This window comes from Oryctolagus cuniculus, chromosome 5 (assembly GCF_051225735.1).
Source record: "Oryctolagus cuniculus isolate XC-2025 breed Fujian yellow rabbit chromosome 5, ASM5122573v1, whole genome shotgun sequence".
Lineage (NCBI taxonomy): Eukaryota > Metazoa > Chordata > Mammalia > Lagomorpha > Leporidae > Oryctolagus > Oryctolagus cuniculus.
Genome location: NC_142871.1, coordinates 88,630,076 through 88,653,788, shown reverse-complemented (window position 1 = coordinate 88,653,788; position 23,713 = coordinate 88,630,076). Strand labels below are relative to the sequence as shown.

The following is a 23,713-nucleotide window of genomic DNA, read 5'->3' as shown; positions in this document are numbered from 1 at the left end:
GTGAGCTGGAAGACAATGCCTTTGCCACACCCCTGTGTGACCTCATACCCCTACCTGGCCACACCTGGGTGCCCACCAGCCAATCAGGTTAATTAACCACTCCCCTTTGGAAGTGGGTTAAAAGCCTGGGACATGGTGTGTCCCCAGCCCTTCTCTTTCCCCTGGCCTCTCGCCAGGAGGGGGGTTGCTGTAGTCCTGCGCCTCCAGGGCGCATGGCCTTTGAGACACCCGCCCTAGGCTTCCTGGCCTAGATGCTCCTCCACATGGCTGTTTCCTGGTGCTCAGTATGAACCCCTATTCACCTCTCTCTCTTAAATAAAGCTCTCACTCTCCTATTCATCTTTCTCAGTAAATAAAGGTTTAAAATGTACCATGCTGCCTCATTTATCTGTGCCGGTATTTAGAATTCTTCTCTAAATATTAGGCAAGAACCCTCTCAGGCTTATTAATATTGGGGATTTAAGAAGCATATGGTGAAATCGTATGGCACCCCAAATTCTGGTAGTGTATGTGGCACCCCAGATAGCACTTCTGGGGAACTTTAAGGAGCCATGTTTTTGTATGAATTTTAGGGGGTCATGTCCGATTTCACATGGCAACCACAGAGGGACATAAAATGTGAACATAAACTTTAGAGAATTACTTCAGAACAATACTAAACAAAAAACTATAGGTTGAGTATTTATCCAAAATGCTTGGGATCACAGGTGTTTCAGATTTTGTAATATTTTCACATGCATAATGGATATCTTGAGGATGGAATCCAAGTGTAAACACAAAATTCACTTATGTTTTGTATATGTCTTATACACGTAGCCAGAATGTCAGTAAACACAACATTTTTAAAGCACCTGCATTTTGACTGTAACATATCATATGAAGGTAGGTGTTGAGTTTTCTACTTATGGGATTATATTAGTACTTAAAAACTTTCAGATCTGGGAGAACTTCATTTTTCAGATTTTCAGATTAAGGATATTCAACTTAAATTACAAAAGGTAGCAATGATAAACCCCAGGAAGGTGGCAGAATCTGATTTCCAGTGTTATCACTTTATAATATTCATGATGCCTAAATTTCAAGAAAAATATATGAAGCACACACACACACACACACACACAAGAATTCAAAACCAAAAAAAAAAAAAAAAAGACGACTTAGCACAGAAGAAAAAAAATAAATCTCAAGTCAATAACCTAAATTTCCAGGTTAATAAATTAGAAAAAAGAAGAGTAAATTAAAAACAAAACAAAGAAAAATTTAAAAAAATTGGAAGAAGGCTGTAATAGAGATTAGAATGAAGGTAAATGAAGTGAAGAACTTAAAAACAAATGAGGACTTCACAATCATTAAACTGAAAGTAGATCTTTGTAAAAATTGAGTGGGAATGGGAGAGGGAGGAGGTAGAAGGGTTGGAGTGTGGGTAGGAGGGAGGGTAGAGTGGGGGAGAATCAATTTGTTCCTAAATCTGTATATATGAGATACATGAAACTTGTATAACTTAAATAAAATTTAAAAAAAAAAAAAGAAAAGCTAAAAAAATTAGAAGATCAAAGAAATAAAAAGGTGGCTCTTTGAAAGGTCAACTGATAGAACTTCTAGATGTACAAACCAGGAGAAAAAGAAAGATAATCAAAATCAGGGAAGGAAGTGGGGGCATTACTATCAACTGTATGAAGAAAAGGATTATAAGGAAATTTCATGTAATTATGCCAAAACATTATAACCTGGAAGAAACAGCCAAATTCCTAGAAAGACACTCGTTGCCAAAACTGACTTAAAAAATTGAAAACCAAGCATAACAAAATAATCTAAAAGGTTCCATCAAAGAAAATCCCAGAACTAATGCCTTCACTGATGTATTCTGCCAAATGTATAAAGAATAACCAACATCAATTCTTCTCAAGATCTTAAAAAAGAAAGGGGGAGGAATAGTTGTTAATCATTCTTTGATGCCAGGATTATCCTGATACCAAAGCAAACAATGATACTACAAAGAAAACTAGAAACAGTGGCTCACTAGGCTAATCCTCCGCCTTGCGGCGCTGGCACACCGGGTTCTAGGGCGCCGGATTCTGTCCCGGTTGCCCCTCTTCCAGGCCAGCTCTCTGCTGTGGCCCGGGAGTGCAATGGAGGATGGCCCAAGTACTTAGGCCCTGCACCCCATGGGAGACCAGGAGAAGCACCTGGCTCCTGCCTTCTGATCAGCGTGAGGCGCCGGCCGCAGTGGCCATTGGAGGGTGAACCAACGGCAAAGGAAGACCTTTCTCTCTGTGTCTCTCTTTCTCACTGTCTACTCTGCCTGTCAAAAAAAAAAAAAAAAAAAAAAAAAAAAAAAAAAAAAAAAGAACACCGATGCAAAAGTCCTCATCAAAATGTCAGTATATCAACTCTAGTTGCGTATTTAAAAGGATTATATAACATGACCAGGTGAGGTTTATCCTAGGACTGCAAGGTTGGCTTCACAGATCAAAATGATTCAATACAATGCACCATATTAAAGAATAAAAGAAAGATATATAATTGCAATGGATTCTTATTTTTATGTTGCCTTCACATCCATTTTGGATATGGGTTTAACTTTATTATGTCAGAAGCAGGGCTTAGCTACCCTTGGCACTAGTCCTAGTTCTCTATCTTCTCCCAGTTCTTCAAAATTATTGACTCAGGAATCTGCTCTATCATTCCTCCTTCTGGTGGGTGACTGCCTCCCAATGGGACAGCCAGATATCACCTGTTTGATTTGTCCTATTAACCCCTATACCCTGCATATGCAGATATGATGCAATGACACTACCAGTCTTAGCATGACTACAGAACTCACGCCAGCTTGCTGTGAGGCTACCAGTTAGAACTTCCCTTAGGAGACCTGCTTCAGTAATGTCCTGGAACCCAGTGATGGCTTTGGCCCACATGTCCCTCATTCTCTTTCTCCTTGGCTCCCCACCCTTGGGAACTGAGCACCTGTGATCTGGACAGCTCCCTGCTTTCTGTTGACCCTAACAGGTGTGCTGTCTTCTTCTCTCTGGGATCTGTAAGTCAAAAAGTTGCTTTAGTTATTTCACTCATTTTGTTGTGCTGCCTCCTCTGTGTCTCATATGACTGATACAGCCAAACTGAATGTCTTTACAGGTCAGGGCCCTCCTGCAGAGTGGCTATCTCAATAGAAATAAACTGGATACAAGCTAGATAAGAGCCACAAGGAGGTCTGCCAGTATAAACAAGTTTCTCAGGAGAGTGACGTGTGGTTGCAGGCCATATATTTGGCCATTAGACAATCCAGTGGATGGAGAAGTAGCCTGTGAAAGCCGAACTGCAAATACCCACAGCCATCTTCCTTCAGCCCCATCAGAATAGGGCTAGGGTTTACAGCTACTCTCTTAAGAGAGACCTCAAGATCAAATAAGTAAAAAGTCAAGGCAATGATCATTTCAATAGACACTGAAAAGGCATTTGAGAAAATCCAACACACTTTCATGAGACAAAGTACTTAACAAACCAGAGTAGAAGGGAATTTCACAACCTGATAAAGGGCATGCAGAACTTCCCAACTAGCATCATATTTAGTGGTGAATGACTGAGAACTTTATCCCTAAGAACAGGACAACAATATATTAGACATTCTTGTCAAAGCAATTAGCAGGAAAAATAAAGAAAGAACTCCTAGATTGGAAAGGAGGGAAAAAACTATCTCTAGTCACAGATACACTTACAGAAAACTCCAAAAAATCCTTACACACACACATACACACAATCAAAGATATGAAGCAAATTCATCAAAGCTGCAGGATACAAGATCAATATACACAAATCAGTGGAGTGTTCACTGGACACTAATAATTAACAATCTAAAGATGCAACTATAAAAATAATTTCACTTATAACACCAAAATTAGTAAAATACTTAAGAATAATTTAACTGGAGAAGACTTATATACTGACAACTATAAACCACACGATTGCTAAGAAAAATTAAAGAGCTAAATAACTGGAAAGACATCCTGTATTCATGGATTAAAGACTTAACATTTTTAAGTAGGCAAGATGCACTTCCTGTGAAAATCAGAAATGGATGACCAGAACACAAATTTTATATGGAGATACAAGGGAAATAAAAAAGCCAAAATAGTCTTGAGAAAGTCAAAACTTCCTACAGTATGTCCTGAAAGCTGGTATTGTGATGCCTCTGGCTTTGTTTTTGTTGTACAAGATTGCTTTAGCTATTTGAGGTCTCCTGTGCCTCCAAATGAATTTCAGCATCATTTTTTCCAGATCTGAGAAGAAGGTCTTCGGTATCTTGATTGGTATTGCATTGAATCTATAAATTACTTTTGGGAGAATGGACATTTTGATGATATTGATTCTTCCAATCCATGAGCATGGAAGATTTTTCCATTTCTTGGTATCCTCTTCTATTTCTTTCTTTAAGGTTTTGTAATTTTCTTCGGAGAGATCTTTAACGTCCTTGGTTAAGTTTATTCCAAGGTATTTGTTTTTGTAGCTATTGTGAATGGGATTGATCTTAGAAGTTCCTCCTCAGCCGTGGCATTGCCTGTGTATACAAAGGCTATTTATTTTTGTGCATTGATTTTATACCCTGCTACTTTGCCAAAATCTTCTATGAGTTCCAGTAGTCTCTTAGTAGAGTTCTTTGGATTCCCTAAATAAAGAATCATATCATATGCAAAGAGGGATAGTTTGACTTCTTCCTTCTCAATTTGTATCCCTTTAATTTCTTTTTCTTGCCTAATGGCTCTGGCTAAAACTTCCCGAAATATATTGAATAGCAGTGGTGAGAGTGGGCATCCCTGTCTGGTACCAGATCTCAGTGGAAATGCTTCCAACTTTTCTGCATTCAGTAGGATGCTGGCCATGGGTTTTTCATAAATTGCTGTGACTGTATTGAGGAATGTTCCTTCTATACCCAATTTGCTTAGAGTTTTCATCATGAAAGGGTGTTGTATTTTATCAAATGCTTTCTCTGCATCTATTGAGGTAATCATATGGTTTTTCTTCTGCAGTCTGTTAATGTGGTGTATCACATTGATTGATTTGCAAACACTGAACCATCCCTGCATACCAGGGATAAATCCCACTTGGTCTGGGTGGATGATCTTTCTGATGTGTTGTTGCATTCTATTGGCCAGAATTTTATCGAGGATTTTTGCATCTATGTTCATCAGGGATATTGGTCTGTAATTTTCTTTCTTTTTTTTTTTTTTTAAAGATCTCTTTATTTTATTTGAGAGTTAGAATTACAGACAATGAGAGGGAGAGACAGAAAGAAAGGTCTTCCATCTGCTGGTTCACTCCCCAAACAGCCAAAATGGCCAGAGCTGCACTGTTCCGAAGCCAGGAGCCAGGAGCTTCTTCTGGATCTCCCACACAGATGCAGGGGCCCAAGGACTTGGGCCATCTTCTACTGCTTTCCCAGGCCATAGTAGAGAGCTGGATTGGAAGAGGGGTAGCCAGGACTAGAACCAGCACCCATATGGGATGCGGGCGCTGCAGGCAGAGAATTAACCTACTGTGTCACAGCGCCAGCCCCTGTAATTTTCTTTCAATGCTGCATCTTTTTCAGGCTTAGAGATTAAGGTGATGCTGGCTTCATAGAAAGAGTTTGGGAGGCTTCCTTCTTTTTCAATTGTTCTGAGTAGGTTGAGAAGAACTGGAGTTAGTTCTTCTTTAAATGTCTGGTAGAATTCAGCAGTGAATCCATCCAGTCCTGGGCTTTTCTTTGTTGGGAGGGCCTTTATTACTGATTCAATTTCTGTCTCAGTTATGGGTCTGTTTAGGTTTTCTATGTCTCCATGGTTCAATTTAGGTAGCCTGCATGTGTCCAGGAATCTAACCATTTCTGAGAGATTTCCCTGTTTACTGGCATACAACTCTTTGTAGTAATTTCTGATGACTCTTGTCTATTGTTACATTCCATTTTTCATCTCTGATTTTATTGATTTGGGTCTTTTCTTTTTTTAGTTAGTTGGGCCAATGGTGTGTCAATTTTTTTAATTTTTTCAAAAAACCAGCTCTTCGCTTGGCTGATTTTTAGTAATGTTATTTTGGATTCAATTCTGTTGACTTCTTCTCTGATTGTAATTATTTCTCTTCTCCTATAAGTTTTGGGTCTGGTTTGCTGCAGTTTTTCTAGATCCTTGAGATGCACAGAAAGCTCATTTATTTGGTGCCTTTCCAATTTCTTGATGTAGGCACCTATTGCTATAAACTTTCCTCTTAATACTGCCAGATTTCAGACCATATTACAGGGCAGTTATAATCAAAACAGCATGGTACTGATACAGAAACAGATGGATAGACCAATGGAACAGAATAGAAACACCAGAAATCAATTCAAACATCTACAGCCAACTTATATTTGAGCAAGGATCTAAAACCAATTTCTGGAGCAAGGACAGTCTATTCTATTAATGGTGCTGGGAAAACTGGATTTCCACGTGCAGAAGCATGAAGCAAGACCCCTACCTTTCACCTTACACAAAAATACACTCAACATGAATTAAAGATACAAATCTATAACCCGACAGCATCAAAATATTAGAGAACATTGGAGAAACCCTGCAAGTTATAGGCACAGGCAAAGACTTCTTGGAAAAGACCCCAGAGGCACAGGCAGTCAAAGCCAAAATTAAAAATTGGGATTACATCAAATTGAGAAGTTTCTGTACTGCAAAAGAAACAGTTAGGAGAGTGAAGAGGCAACCGACAGAATGGGAAAAAATATTTGCAAACTACGCAACAGATAAAGGGTTGATAACCAGAATCTACAAAAAAATCAAGAAACTCCACAACATCAAAACAAACAACCCACTTAAGAGATGGGCCAAGGACCTCAATAGACATTTTTCAAAAGAGGAAATCCAAATGGCCAACAGACACATGAAAAAATGTTCAAGATCACTAGCAATCAGGGAAATGCAAATCAAAACCACAATGAGGTTTCACCTCATCCCAGTTAGAATGGCTCACATACAGAAATCTACCAACAACAGATGCTGGCAAGGATGTGGGGAAAAAGGGACACTAACCCACTGTTGGTGGGAATGCAAACTGGTTAATCCACTATGGAAGTCAGATTCCTCAGAAACCTGAATATAACCCTACCATACAACCCAGCCATCCCACTCCTTGGAATTTACCCAAAGGAAATTAAATTGCAAATAAAAGAGCTGTCTGCACTTCAATGTTTACTGCAGCTTAATTTCACAACAGCTAAGACCTGGAATCAACCTAAATGCCCATCAACAGTAGACTGGATAAAGAAATTATGGGACATGCACTCTATAGAATACTATACAGCAGTCAAAAACAATGAAATCCGGTCATTTGCAACAAGATGGAGGAATCTGGAAAACATCATGCTGAGTGAAATAAGCCAGTCCCAGAGGGACAAATATCATATGTTCTCCCTGATTGGTGACAACTAACCAAGCACCAAAAAGGAAAACTGTTGAAGTGACATGGACACTATGAGAAACAATGACTTGATCAGCTCTGGTCCTGTCAAGGAAAAACTTAATACTTTATCCTTTTTAGTATTTTTTTTTTGTTCTACTTAATACTATTGGTTGAACTCTTTAATTAACACACAATTATTCTTAGGTGTTTAAATTTTAACTGAAAAGTGATCTCTGTTAAATATAAGAGTGGGAGCAAGAGAGGGAGGAGATGTAGAGTTTGGCACATGCTCAATCAGACTTATCCCAAACGGTGAGTTAGAAACCTGCCTGGGGATTCCAATACAATCCCATCAAGGTGGCATGTACCAGTGCCATCTCACTAGTCAAAGGGATCAATCTCAGTTCATAATTGATCATACTGATAGGTCTAAGAGTCCAAGGGATCACATAAACAAGACTAGTGTGTGAAAATACTGACAGAATAAAAAAGGGAGAGAACGATCCAACATGGGAAGCGGGACACACAGCAGACTCATAGAATGGCAAATGTCCTAAACAGCACTCTGCCTCAGAATCAGCCATTAAGGCATGTGGATCCGGCTGAAAAGCCCATGAGAGTATTTCAGGCATGGAAAGCCAAGACACTGTGGCAAAAAAACAAACAAAACAAAACAAAAAAACAAAAACCTAATGAAAGATCTCTGTGAGTGAAATTCCAGTGAAAAGAATGGGCCATCAAAGAAGGAGGTACCTTTCTCTGAAGGGAGGAGAGAACTTCCACTTTGAGTATGGCCTTGTCTAAATAAGATTGGAGTTGGTGAACTCAAAAGGCTTGGCAACTCATGACAAGAGCCTTGGGTGATTACCGACGCCATAAACAAGAGTGTCAATTGTTAAATCAACAACAGGAGTCACTGTGTACTTACTTCTCATGTGGGATCTGTCCTTAATATGTTGTCCAATGTGAAATAATGTTATAACTAGTACTGAAACAGTATTTTACAGTTTGTGTTTCTGTTGGATGCAAACTGTTGAAATCTTTACGTAGTATATACTAAATTGATCTTCTGTATATAAAGATAATTGAAAAAGAATCTTGATGTGAATGGAATGGGAGAGGGAGCGGGGGGTGGGAGGGAAGTTATGGGGTGGGGGGAAGCCACTGTAATCCAAAAGCTGTACTTTGGAAATTCATATTTATTAAATAAAAGTTAAAAAAACCAGAAACCAAAAAAAAAAAAAAAACTTAATACAAAGCTACCTTTGTAAAAAAAAGATGGTACTGGCAAATAGACAGCCATATATGTCAGTATAATAGAATAAAGGGTATGGAAATAAATTCATACATCTATGGTTAATTGTTGACAAGGGTATCAAAACTAATAATGGAGAAAAAAAAGAGTATTTTCAACAAATAGTTCTGAAATGACTGGATTTCCACAGGCAAAATAAGAATTTGGACCATTATCTCACACTATATACAAAAAGAGCTCAAACATAGATTAAAGATCTATTTTCAGCAAGAGCACAAGTAATAAAAGATAAGAAAGATACTTGGGAATTTATAAAAGTAAAAAAATTTAGACATCAAAGAAGACTATCAAGCAAATGAAAACTTAGTTCACAGAATGAGATAAAATTGTTGTAAATCACAGATCTGATAAGCATCTGGTATCCACAATATAAAAAGAACTCTTAAAATGCCACAACAATCCAATTATAAAATGAGCAAAGAATGTTTAGGGTAGCAGATTTGGGCTTAAAGAATATTTGGAGCTGAATGCAATTGAAAAGTATATTGATAATAATTTCTGTAAGGAGCCAGCATTATGGTAGAGTGGGTTAAGCCACCTGCAATGCCCACATCCCTTATCAGAGTGCCGGGTTCATGTCTCGGTTGTTCTGCTTCCAATCCAGCTACCTGCTAATTTGCCTGAAGAGCAGCTTCTGATGGCCCAAGTAGTTGGGTTCCTGCTGCCCATGTGGGAGACCTGGACAGAATTTCAGGTCCCTGGCTTGGCCTGTCCCCAGCTGTTGTGGCCATTCGGGCAGTGAACCAGCAGATGGAAGATCTCACACTTACTGACACTCTGCCTTTCAAATGAATAAAAACAGATCTTTAAAAACAGAAATTGTGTAAATTAACTTTATGTTGATAACTAATAAAATCTTTCTCTCTTTCATGGCTGTAAGTACTAGTGAAACAATTCAGGTCTATTCAGGTCTGGTAAGTAGCTTACCACCTACCCCGTTGAAATGATGGGCATGAGGAGAAGGGTTGGAGCGTGGGTAGGAGGGAGAGTGGGGTGGGAAGTGTCACCATGTTCCTAAATCTGTACATATGAAATACAAGAAAATTGCATAACTTAAATAAAATTTAAAAAAAAGAAAAAAGAGTGAATCTGAAATATGTTTTTGTCGGTATTTCTTTTCTTTGTAAAAATTTTTATTGAGATAAACTTTATATTACATTTAAATTCACCATTAAAAATTTTCAAGGAATATGATTCAGAGATTTATAATATATTTACAGTGTTGTGGAAATCGTCACTGTCTAATTCCAAAGCATTGCTATCATCGCCAAAAGAATCACAGTTCCTTTTATAGCCCCTTCCCTCCTATACCCTGGTACCAATAATTTACTCCCTGTTATAAATGGAAACATACAATATGTATCCTTTGTGCCTGACTTCTTTCTCTTAGCATAACATTTATAATCTAATTTACATTAATTTACTTCCATGCTAGGGATGATAAGTGATGGTTAAGAATCAATTCAGGCAACAAGGAAAATGTTCTATTAAGACAGCCTTAGGAGTAAGTATGAATTAGACAGGTGGAGGTAGTAAGCCAAGGTGAACACTGCAAATGAATTTGGGAAAGAGACTAGCCTTGCTTGCTAAGTACACAGCATGTATAGAAATTTACAATATAGAAATGACATGTATTTAAATTTTATAGAAAAAGGTGATGTTAGTAGTTTCAATTTTAAAAATGATAAGTAGAAGTATTAGGGTTTTAAAATGAAATTTCACTTACACAATAGAAAACTGCCCAATCTTTCTGGTAAGAAAACAAATTTTTCATTACTTATTAAGACAATCAGGAAACTTGGGCAAGAAATATGAAAAAAATATATGTAAATGATATTAAATAATTTTGAAAAATCAGTTCCATAATTTGCAAATATAGAATTTGGGCCAGAAACATGGTAATATGTATAATGATCCTGAATGATTTGGAAAAGTCACTTCCCATAATTTACAAATATAGAAGTACCAATACTATTTCAAAGTCATTAAAAGAAAAAAACATAAGTCATAATCATTATTAAATATGAAGTCAACGAAATTTACATTTTGGTAAATTTTGCATCTTGCTTGTATTTCTTCAGTGAGGATGTAAATATACATCAGTACCAAAGGCAAGCAAAATGCACCCTGCTCTATAACCTCAGAAACTTGCAAACGACCCATGCTGCTCTGGCCTCTGAGGCTACGTACCAATGGTGCACTTGGTGGAACGCCTGCTGACCATGTTGCGGGAGTTACTTTTGGCTGCCAGTTAGCTCCCCCAGTCAACTTTTTCTCTCCAGCATTCCACTGAAGATCTCCCCTAAAGTATGCAAAACAAACAAGTGAACAAAAAACACAAATCAAAAAAAAAATTTTTATTTGATTTAGAAGTAGCTTGTTTTCACTCATAAAAAATTCCAAATAAGAGTATCATAATGTACACCTGTTTCTTGTTGAATTTAAGATGCATTGAAGATGGCACTTGTTGGACTGTAAAGGTTCAACAGCAGGCTACAACAACTATTTCATGACAACAATCTGCTGTAAGACACCATCTATGGTAAGTTCCATCCCAATTTCAGTGACAAAATACATCTAAAAAAGGGCAGGTATTTTATCAGTCTTACTATCCTTCTTTAAAACTTATACTCTATGAGAGACTTTAGAATAAATGTTAGCTAGGAATATTACAACGAATTGAGATTTTAAAGCTATTAAAATATGAAAATCAAAATTCCTAAGTATTTCCAGATATAACTTAATGATTTTTTTTTTTTTTTGACAGGCAGAGTGGACAGTGAGAGAGAGAGAGACAGAGAGAAAGGTCTTCCTTTGCCGTTGGTTCACCCTCCAATGGCCGCCGCGGCCGGCACACCGCGCTGATCCGATGGCAGGAGCCAGGAGCCAGGTGCTTTTCCTGGTCTCCCATGGGGTGCAGGGCCCAAGCACCTGGGCCATCCTCCACTGCACTCCCTGGCCACAGCAGAGGGCTGGCCTGGAAGAGGGGCAACTGGGACAGAATCCGGCGCCCTGACCGGGACTAGAACCCGGTGTGCCGGCACCGCTAGGTGGAGGATTAGCCTAGTGAGCCGCGGCGCCGGCCTAATGATAATCTTAAATACTGAAATAAACTATTACTTTTCAAAGGTTCTAGCAGAAAGATGATAATAATTAAATCCAAAATGAAATAAAAAAAAAAACCCTTTTAAGTCATCTACTTTAAGAATCAATAATATATTCCAAGGATACAAAATCTGATAATCTCAAATTATCAAAAGAAAATGAAATAATTTCAAAACTTACTTTTTTGATGTCGTACCAGAAATTCCAAGATCTAAAAATGGATCAAGGAAAAAAAAATCAGTTTATATAAGATTTGACATTTAAAAGTTCCAAATGTCAGTGGTCTTGAAAAAGTAAACATTTGACCTAGGAATGACTGCATTCAGTTATACAAAAAAGAATCTATATTAGGAAACATATCCATACTCTTTGAGACTTCCTTTTGCTTCATGTTAGACATAGGGTCACAGACAAGAGTCAACAGCAGATTTGAGACTGCTAAGAAAGACCTGTGAGGCTGGTGTCTGGGCTGGTTTCTAGATCTCCATGTCCTCACCAACAGTAGCCATTGTCTGTCTTTTCTATTACAGCTGCCTATTGGGTATAAAGTGGTAACTTTTTTTTTTTTTTTTTGCTTCTGATTTACATTACACTGATGACTAGTGTTGACTATATCTTCATGTACAAACTGGCCATATGCATATATTCTTTGGAGAAATGTCTACTCAAATTTTTTGTTCATTTTGTAATCACATTATTTGTCTTTTCATTATTCAGTTGTAAAAGTTGTTTACTGCAGGTAAAGTGTCTTATCAGATGAATGATTTGCAAATATTTTCTCCCAGTCTGGGTTGTCCCTTCACATTCTCGATGGCATCTGTAGCACCAAAGTTTTGCATTTTTATGTAGCCTGTTTACCTACTTTTGTTGCTTGTGCTTTATTAACATTTTGTTCTTTTACTTTGAGAGGTAGAGTGACAGAGAGAGATTGAGAAGAAGAGGACATACAGAACTCCCATCTACTGGTTCACACCCCAAATATCTGCACCAACCAGGGCTGGGTCAGGCTGGGAACCAGGAATTCAATCCAGGTCTCCCATATGTGTAGCAGAAACTCAATTACTTGAGCCATCACTGCTGCCCCTCATGGTTTGAATTAGCAGGAAACTGGAATCAGGAGGAGGATCTGGGTATTGAAACCAGGTGTAGGCATTCTAACCAGCACTTTAACTGCCAGGTCAAATACCTTTTTTTTGCTTGTGCTTTTGATGTCTTATATAAGAAACCAAACATTACCAAGTCTAAGGTCAAGAAGATTTGCTTCTGTGTTTTCTTCTCTGAGTTTTATACTTTCGACTTTTATATTTAGTTCTTTTTTAAAAAGATATATTTATTTCTTTGAAAGAGTTACAGAGGTCAAGACAGAGAAAGAGAGATCTTCCATCTGCTTGTTCACTCCCTAGCCAGGCCAAAACCAGGAGCCTGGAACTCCATTCATGTTTCCCACATTGGCGGCAGATGCCCAAGCACTTGGGCCATCTTCTGCTGCTTTCCCAGGTGCATTAGCAGGGTGCTGGATGGGAAGGAGAGCAGCTGGGACTCAAACTTGTGTTCATATGGGATGTTGGTGTCACAGGCAGCAGTTTAATACGCTGCACCACAATGCTGGCCCCTCAAGCATTTAGTTTTTTTAATCCATTTTGAATTATTTTGGGGGGTTGTATGTAAAAGGTTCAACTTTGTTATTTTGCATGTGGACATGTAATTTTCCCAGCGCTATTTGTTGAAAAGACAACTATTTTCCCCTTCAATTGTTCTGAGTGACCACAGATGTATAGGTTTATTTCTAGGCTCTTCATATCCCATTGATCTCTATGTCCATCCCTATGCAGCATCACTTGTTTCATCACTGTAGCTTTCTAGTAAGCTTTGGAAAGTATGAAGTATGGGGCCATCAGAGTTATTCTCTATTCAGGGTGTTTCGAGCATTTCGATTTTCTGATACTTCCATATGAATTTTAGGTACAACTTGTTAATTTTTGCAAAAGTACGCTGGAATACTGAAAAGGAGCATGTAGGCAATTTTATTCAGTTTTAGAATATTGCATTTTAATTACAAAATTAACATACAGTGAAATTCAGTGGGTTCTTTGGAGAATGGGTAAGTTTCTATGAATTTTGACAAACAGATTCATATAATCTTCACTATAATCAAAATGATATCAGTTTCATAACCTAAAATATTCTTTCTGTCCTTGGCAATTAAAATTTCCCTTATGTACTATTTGTATATATATGTTTTCATATATATATATATATATTTAGTTAGTCCCTATGGTTTTTCCTTTATAAGTATAGTCTATAAATGGAATAATACCATATTTTTTTATGTCTGGCTTCTTTTAAAAATGTTTTTCATTTTATTTTATTTGAAAGGTAGAGAGTGATGTAGAGATAGACTAAGAGATACTTTTTCATCTACTGGTTCGCTTCCCAAGTACCTGCAACAGCCAGGGTTGGACCAGGCTGAAGCCAGTAGCCTGAAACTCCATCTGGATCTCCCACATTAGTTGGAGGAACTCAAGTACTTGAGCCACCGTCTGCTGCTTCCCAAAATGCACATTAGCAGGAAGCTGGATCAGAAGCAGAGTGGCCAAGACTCAAACCAGGCACCCTGATGGGGGAGACTGGCATTCCAAGCAGCAACTTAAGCTGCTCTGTCAAATACCTGGCCCTATGCCATGTTTTTAATCATGGCACTTAATAAAATCTAGAATTGGGGCCAGCACTGTGGCACAGGGGATTAATGTCCTAGCCTGAAGAGCCGACATCCCATATGGGTGCCGGTTCTAGATCCAGCTGCTCCTCTTCCAATCCAGCTCTCTGCTATGGCCTGGAAAAGCAAAAGAATATGGCCCAAGTCCTTGGGCCCCTGCACCCACATGGGAGACCCGGAAGAAGCTCCTGGCTCCTGCTTTGGATTGGTGCAGCTCTGACTGTTGCAGCCAACTGGGGAGTGAACCATCGGATGGAAGACCTCTCTCTGCCTCTTCTCTCTCTGTGTAACTTTGACTTTCAAATAAATAAATAAATCTTTAAAAAAATACACTCTAGAATTTGCTTAGTTTACAATATTTAATGGCCTCTGTGTTTCCTGAGCTCCATAAAACAGGTATTTTAATCTGTTTTGCTCACTAATTTATGTCTAGAGCCTGAAAGAATACCTGGTACTCAATAAATATTTGTTGATTGAATTATTGAGATGCATTTGGAAACTCAATGTGTAAAAGCACTACATCTAAAATAAATTACTCCATATTATTATTTCTAAATGAAATAGAAATTACATACTCATTATACATAGTGCAGTTGGCTTTATACTCATATAGACTTCTGAAATATACCTTGGGTAACTGAGATTAGGAAAAGGGCCTAGGGCCAATTTACACTAAGTATTTCTATCTATTCCTTAATACACTTACCCATAAGTGAATACAGAAACAAAACATATGAAAAGATAGATGAAAAAAATCACAAAGGCTTCATTTAAAGAAAACTAGATTACTTACTGCCTACTAAGCTGGCAAGCGATGAATCAAGATCACTTCCAAGGGCTTTGCTGGCTGCCATCGCGGGACTGGGTGGTATCATTGAGATAGGAGCAGGCTGCCCAGTTGGTGCCATGGTTGGCATCAGAAGATCACCTAGGCCATCAAACACTACAAATCAAATAGACCAGATTCAGAATAATTGAAAATAAGTGACCATACACAAAATTAGAGTGATACTGTCTTTTGAGAAATCATGGATACAAGTAAGTTTACAATTTTATAAAAAGAAGGCATGTAATTCCCAATTTTTGTGATTATAACATCAAGAAGGACATGGATACATATATCTACATATAATGTATGGGAATGCTAATGAACATGAACATAGATGGAAAAAAAAATTTGTATAATGTACAGGAAAGAGTGCAGAATTTACAGTCAGAATTTTCCTCCAATACAATATCTATGATGTCAAAAAACTGCTCCCTGAGCTTTTCTCATCTGTAAGTGGGGATATCACCACTGACATATGGCTCTCCTTTGTAGATCAAATTAGATAATTTATGTCAGGTATTTATTATAATGCTTGTTTATATACATACTCAATATATGATAGCCATTGTTACTTTTATTCGAAACAGCCACTGAAATATGATTTATCATAAAATCTGAATGATTTCCTCTGAAGATTTAAGATATTTATTTTCAAAACAATTCTTAGTTTTGAAAATACTTAGTTTTTAGAAAAACTCTTAGTTTCCTACAAGATCAGTGTCAAAACAACTCAACTAATGGAAAGCACCTAGTAACAAGTATCTGAAAAAAGCAGTGATTGTATTTTAGAGGTATAGTTTTGTACAATCACTTCTGGTTCTAACTTTTGGGCATTATTTACATAAAACACTATTTTAAATATTAGGAATCAAATGCCATCTTTGATGGTTCCTAATCACCATAAGATTGATCAGAATCTTTTCAGTTCCTAAAATACAGAAAGGTGATTCAAAATATAAACTCATAAATTTGTACAAGTTATTGCTATTATCTATGTCAAAAACTTTATGACTACTGAGTTTTATGAAAAAATTATGCATAACTATCATAAACACAACTAGACAATAACTCTAGAATGAAAAAGGACAGCATTCAACTAGGCACTGGCAATAGAAGCAACCAAATTGTCAGGCAGGAGATATATTTAGGGTGTTTCTGAAACACATTTAATTGCCAAAAACTCACCAATTGAAAATTTGTAGTAAGGACCCAGCATGGGAAGAGTAGAATGGAAGAGAATACAAACAAAATGACAGCAGTGATGAAAGGTTAAAGGCAGGCAAAGAATACTATTCGTGTCCCAACTTCATAAACCAGAGCTATGCAAGCTTCACAGGACGTAAGCGACAGCAGTGGGAGTGCCCACAATTCAGGTACTGCATAAGGATTTAGGGCAAACGATTTGTTCTCTTTTAATCACCTCTAAACTATGTGCATGTAAGTTCATGCGGATAGATGGTGTGCAGGTTAAGTTAATTTCTGCTAGAAATAAAAAAACAGAAGCACGGGCAGGACTGCAGGTTATTTTGAGAGCTACCAAAAGCACTAGAAAATTACATTTAGTTCACAGACAGAGATTTATTGAATGTTTAAAACCAGATTATCACTCGGACTTTGCTTGTAAATTCCTCAATAACATACTAACCTTAGACGATCTGTCTTATATAAAAAACAAAGTGAATGGAAAGAATGAAAAATCACTGACTGCCTCACCTGATGGATCAAAGGAGCTGCTGCTGCTAGCAGCTGAAGGCGTGGTTCCAAAGGCTGCTTCAAAATTGGGCTGTAGCAGGTTATTCTGAGCTGGAGTCACTGGTGATGGAGAAGGGGCCATGAAAGAACCCCCAAAACCTGAGAGAAAATAGTACCAGGAAAATGTAAGCAAAAACAACTACAAGCGGGCAAAGTCCATCAAAAACGGGGTCAGAAAAAGTTATGGAGGGTCGAAAGGAATTGAATGCATGTAGATTAGCAACCAATGAAACCAGGGTGGGTAGCTTGTTAAAAGTTGCTCAAGTATCTTATATCTATCATGTATTCATGAGGTTCAAATTAATTACATAGAAGACAGCACACAAGACGACATACTCTTACAGAGAATCTGCAGCAACTAAGTCTACTGTTAGGATCCAGTACAGGAAGCAAACAAGGTATAATTGAATTAAAAATCAGGTAATTATTTTCATTACATTAATTTATTCAAATCACAGTACCAGACAGCTAGAAAATGTTTAGTTGCACACCTTGATTTAGTATAATAAAATATGTATGTTCCAGCCCCATTATTTTTACTGTCAGGCGTGGTCCCCTCACCCCCACCTCTGACTGCTGGATCCACAGTCTCCCACAAGGTGTCCTGTCTGTAGCCTGTACTTCTTCCAATCTAGTCTGTGCAGTGCAGTCAGAGTGATATTTCTTTGTGGAAAATATTGACAAAGCTTCTTCAAAAATTCTTTTGGTTATTCACAATATTCAGATTCATTCATGCAAATTCCTTTCTATAGTAATCGTGTCACACACCCCCCTCCCCTGCCGTGCAAACTAGTTTTTCATCCACCATTTGTGGTGCCAAGGCACCTGCTCTGGAAGCACTTCCTTACTTGTATGCTGTCGCCCACTGCTGCTACCCACAACCTCTCAGTGATGTCCCCACAGGTACAAGTGTGGTACAGCTCCATCCTACTCCCATTTTTTTTTTTTTTTAAGATTTATTTATTTATTTGAAAGTCAGAGTTACAGAGAGAGAGAGAGAGAGAGACATTGCACTCCCACAGTATACCTTTTTCCCCACCCCATGCAAAACACAACCTCAGGGACAGCTTTTTGAAATCAGAAATTGCTTCTTATTTAGGCTTTTCCACTAATAGCCAGCACAATTCCTAAATCACTGAATTAATGTGTATTGAATGAAAGACACTTTTGAACATTAAAAAGTAAAGGACAATTAAGTACTACTGTAAAGTAACTAAACCTCAAATCAAATATTTATTCTTTGAAGGCTAAAAGCAAATCCCTTTTCTCAATCAACAGGCAGAAAGGGGAGTCTGGCTCTGCTTTTTTTATGTATGAAATTAACACTAGGTGATATTCTAGTATGAAACAAATTGTTACTACCAGAAGTCTTTCTTTTGTCTAGTCTGGGTATATATTCCTTCCAGTTCTAGTCCCACCATCTCTTCTTCACAAACTGCTTGCAAAAGTATAATGTTTTTTAAAAATTTTCAAGCTTACATTCCCATTTATAAAACCTATTTATAATTTTAAAAATAATTTCCTGATTACCATTTTCTAAAGCAGGTACCAATAAGGATCAAGTCATGCAGTTACTGTTCTGTTGATCTTTCATTTTAATAGGAAAAAAATGTGTATTATCCATGCATGCAAGAGAACCCTGTAAGGAACAGCTCTCTGGACGCCAGAGCTGAGGGTTTATGCATTGCTCATGGGTGTAGGTGTGTGTCTGTGTGAAGGCTTCAGAAAGAAAGGATGGGAGCTTCTGCTAAGCATGTCATTTATACAACTCAATTCTTTGGGAGGTCCCAGGGATTAGCTTCATCCCTTACCAGGGGTTCCCTTGTGTGTGGGGAGGGGGGTTATGGCTCCTGAATTCTCAGAAGGGCCTGCTTTACTCAACAGCTGGGAGTTTAGGTAGGCTTTTCATTCTGTAGCAGATTTTGTTCAGATGTTCTTAGATTAAAGTGGTTCTTGTGGCTCTTCAGAGGAGGCTGGGCTTATGGGGTGCCCGGAGTGAGGGCTCTGGATCTTGGCTGCGAGATGAGAAACTGGGACCATGAGGTGAAATGATTCCTCCAAGTCACAGCTAATTAAGTAGCAGAGTTGGAATTAGAACTCAGGTTTCCTGCCTCTCAAAACTGTTAAAATGAGTCTGAAACCACAAGCCCCTAGTGATGTCTTAAAGCAAATCATCAGATGACCAGCTGTGGGAAAATTAAATTCTGGGGTGGATTATGGAGGGGTCCTAGATTGCCTGGATGGTTACATGAACACAGCGCTGGAGCAGACAGAATATATAAGCGGACAACTGAAGAAAAGGGACCAGGGACATGTTTATCCGAGGAAACAACGTGTTGCACCAAAGCTCACGGGAGAGGATATCAAGACACCAGCAGAGCAGAGCTTTCCATGGTGGAATATTTTTCTGAGGTGTTTTTCCTATTTTTTTGGCTCTTTTGTGATATAATTTATTCTGTTTCACAATTAACTGGTGATTTTTCACTGACATGTAAGATAAATATATAAAATTGTAGATTTAATTATAAAAAATTCTTTCAGATTTAAGTTTCAGTCATTTTCTTTTACCTCTATTTCAGCATCAAAATGCAAAAATAATTTAAATTAATGGACAAAATCTGAAAAAAAAAAGTGGCCGTTATGAAATTCTCTGGGGGTGTTAGCCCTTCATTGCCCATGTGAAGCTTGACACAAATTGTTACAGACAGGAAGCGGGTCAAATGCTAACCAGGTCATCCAGAACCTGGTCCACCCATTTATAGTGTTGAGTATCAGGCAGAGCAGCCCATCAAGGAATAGCTGAGCTGTGCTGATGAGCTAGAGGTGATTGTTTTTGTAGCTATGACAGTTTTGGCTTGGTGGCTGTCTTAACCCTGACTTTTTTTGAAATGCTATCACACACCTCAAATCAGAATGTGGCTGTGGTTAATTTAGGCAATTGTTCTTTGATGTGATTTTCTTTGTTGTAGGTGAATATGGATTCAACTGTTCTTGACTTTCAGCTTCTTAAAACCTGGCCAAAGACAAGACAGGGCAAGTAACAGGAACACCCAACCCACTGATCTTTCTCTATGGTTCTGAATTACAATTAGAAAGGTGTCCTGTGGAGTGGAATTGGAAATAAGGTAAGAATATAAGTAGCTTCTGGATGTCCTGCAGTTGTATTTGAATTGACCAGCACTACATCTGAACAGCCACTCCTTTTCAGGGACTCAAAGCTGCAGACACACTGCTTTTTGTCACAGATGATCAGTCTTACGAATCATTTTTCTGAAGGGAAACAATTTCCACACTTAACAAAGTTCTGTTGATACAGCTGTATTACATTTGACCACCACAATCTACATAACATACTACATTGGATGGGAGAGTAAAATCTTAAAACTATTGGTAGATAAACTCACTTCCACTTAATTTCCCTGATGCTCACATTCACCCCATTATGCTAAAGATGACGATGTTTCGATTATTCTCAAGGGTACAAGCAGTTGTTAATACATTCTACTTACTAAGATGGATCTGATACAGTCAATATTTCTAATATTAGTCTCAAAGTCTTTTGTCAGACAATTTTCAGATTTATTCCCTCTTCCACATAGGGTACTGGAATTAACTGGTCCTCTCTGGACCTTGCCATTTACTGGATATTTTTAAGTTTTGATTTCACACTGGACATTTTTGCATGCTAAATTCAGTTCCAGGAGTTCTGCAGCACATCACATCTATGTAACACAGCAAACAGAAAGAATGCAAAACTAACAAGAGCCTTGTGAGCCTAGCTCATAGTCTTCCCTGCCTTAGGAATTACAGATAAGATGTGGCACATCCTACACCAGTACAGACTGATGCTACAGTCACTCTACAGTTGTGCCTGCTGTGGAAACACATGGTTTCCTGCTTGGTGTCAGCCTCAGGAACTGGGCATATCCTTTCAACACCTCATTTTCTCAATAATCAATACTGAACTTTGTCATCCAGAATCTGTTTCTGTCTTCCAATCTATGTGTGGAGTTGGTGTATCTCGAGCAGAGCTGGACAGCTTTACTTTTCACTGTGTAAAATGTTTCTTTTTATCTGTTGTACACTGAACTCACAAGTTTTCAGTCAGACTTCTCTAAGACGGAGATATCACCAGTAATCTCAATGGCTTGGAGACAATTATTCTTTATTTTGTCCTCACTGGCCACAACAATGGCCTTCTTCAAATATTTCTCTAGTTTCAGTATACTGGGTAAACAAAACAATATGCAGCTCTTACTCCAGGGGCAGGATAAGACTTTGATGATATTTCAATTCTGGTATTGGTATTATCTGACAGTTCTAGAACTAAATTTGAATGAAAAAATAATTATCTGTTTTTATGACAGAGGTGTCCATTTTCAGTGACTATCCACTTAGTCTTTGTTTTCTAGTTTTAAGATACATGCCAACTTTTCATAATGCTTTCTCTCTAATTTTAAGATATTTCTCAATTTTGTTTTTAAATTCCTAAAAGTCACTTTAACAATCTTTACTTAATGTATGCTAAACTGATCTTCTGTATATAAAGAGAATCGAAAATGAATCCTCATGTGAATGGAAGGGGAGAGGGAATGGGAAAGGGGAGGGTTGCGGGTGGGAGGGACATTATGGGGGGAAGCCATTGTAATCCATAAGCCGTACTTTGGAAATTTATATTCATTAAATAAAAGTTTAAAAAAAAGTCACTTTAACAGGTAACTATACTACATATTTGTTGCCTTCCCCTTATCATTTACATGTAAATGTATTCGCTAAAAAAATTATTCAATATCAGAGCTCCCAGTTTGAAATTCCTGCTAATGTGCACCCTGGGAAGGCAGCTGATGATGGCTCAAGTACTTGCATCCCTGCCACCCATGTGAGTCCTGCATGGAATTCCTGGCTTAGGCCTGGCCCAGTCCTGGCTATTGTGGGCATCTGGGAAGTGAACCAACAGATGGAAGATTTCTGTCTTTCTCTTTGTAACTCTTTCTTTGTCTCTCTGCCTTTCAAATAAAAATGAAAATTAAAAAATAAAAGAGGAAAAATAACTGAAGGCAGCCATGCTTCTTTAAAAAAAAAAAAAAAAAAGAAAGAAAGAAAAATGTGGGGCTGGAGCTGTGGCATAGAGGGTTAAGCTGCTGTCTGCAGTGCCAGCACACCATATGGGTGCCAGTTCAAGTCCTGGCTGCCCCACTTCTGGTCCATTTCCCTAATAATGTACCTGAGAAAGCAGCAGAGGATGGTCTAGGTGACTGGCTCCCTGTACCTATGTGGGAGACCCAGATGAAGCTCCTGGCTTCAGCCTGCCCCAGTTCTGGCCATTGTGGCCATTTGGGGAGTGAACCAGAGGATGGAATATATTTCTCTCTCTTCCTCTGTCTCTCCCTCTCTCAGTAACTCTTTCAAATAAATTAAATAAATAAATAAATCCTTTAAAAATGTATTAGCAATGTAAATACTTAGAAATAACCATTGTCAGCTAGATTGCATATATAAATGTGACTATATTTTTATGTCATACATATTAGCAAGGCTTTTTTTTTTTTTTTTAAGCAAGTCTACAAGATAGAATTACATCAATATGTCCTGATATTCTTTAGTGAGAACAGGACTTCCTGATGCTTTGGTACTTGAATATAAATGAAATGTTTTTCTACAAGCAAAACAGAGACAAGTATGACAAACTGGCCCCCAAAGCCAGAATTCCATCCTAGTCTCCCACATGGGTAACAGAGGCCCAAGCACTAGGGATATCACCTGCTGCCTCCCGGGTACATTAGCAGGAAGCAAGATCAGAAATGAAGATGGGACTGGATCCCAGGTGCTCCATGGGTTGTGGGTGTCCCAGCCAGTGGTTTAACACACTGCACCACAATACCCACCCAAGAAACATTTTAAAATCAAGAAGGGCATTTCCTTCATACAACCATTTAGAACTATGCTATTTTTGTGACCTATTAAAATCTTATGGCTAAAGCCTGAGGACCTGAATTAAATTTATTGGTTGAGCAAAAGTGTGACAGTATCTGTGGCCCATTTGAAGATGCTATGAAGATTATCTAGGCCAGGAGAAAGGCCAGGCAAGTATGAGGCTTCTCTCCCCCAACTAACCAACTGTGGTTTGTGTTAGGTGCACATTCTCTTATTAGACTTCAGCTTCTAAAGTCCACAGCAACACCATGGTGGAACCCTGGTTCTTCACCGTTTGCAACAACAAACAAGAGTCTCCTCTTTGATCCAGGTGGACTGGAAAAGCTGGGAAAGACACAAAGAACTGCTACTGCCCTAGACAGAGAGTTAAACAGCCAGTCTGAATTACTGATGCAAGGAAAAATTAACAGCTGGGCTGCGACAGCCTCCTCCAGCTTGAGGAAGGATTTGACCACAAATCAGACTCCTGCAACTCTGAAGGCTGATGAGGGTCCTCTGGGATCTGCTATTATTCATTACTAATCCAAGAAAGAATATTCCTTAGTCCGCTGTACCTGGTGTCAGGATCGTTCATTGCATAACCTATACTCTATGGACTATAGGTACACTAAAAAGTAGGAACGAGTCACTGGCCTTATCAGTGGCT

General features: G+C 38.3%; 1 protein-coding gene and 1 pseudogene across 14 annotated transcripts in view; one reads left to right on the top strand and one right to left on the bottom strand.

Moving 5' to 3' along the window:
* Positions 1-23,713, bottom strand: part of SNAP91 (synaptosome associated protein 91) — a 155,722-nt gene that overhangs the window by 9,811 nt on the left and 122,198 nt on the right. For 11 of the 13 annotated variants that reach the window (XM_089332955.1, XM_089332957.1, XM_051855486.3 and 8 more), the window contains 4 exons: positions 17,095-17,232; positions 15,346-15,495; positions 12,017-12,047; positions 10,922-11,033 (listed from right to left, as the gene is read on the bottom strand). In XM_089332955.1, the coding sequence (XP_089189081.1) occupies positions 10,922-11,033; positions 12,017-12,047; positions 15,346-15,495; positions 17,095-17,232 (431 nt within the window). The remainder of the gene's footprint in view (positions 1-10,921; positions 11,034-12,016; positions 12,048-15,345; positions 15,496-17,094; positions 17,233-23,713) is intronic. The other 2 variants (XM_051855492.3, XM_051855485.3) reach the window with 1 other exon arrangement.
* On the top strand, positions 17,250-21,611 carry LOC149126574 (U6 snRNA-associated Sm-like protein LSm6 pseudogene; annotated as a pseudogene). The gene has a single exon (XR_016233897.1). The product of XR_016233897.1 is annotated as a U6 snRNA-associated Sm-like protein LSm6 pseudogene (transcript).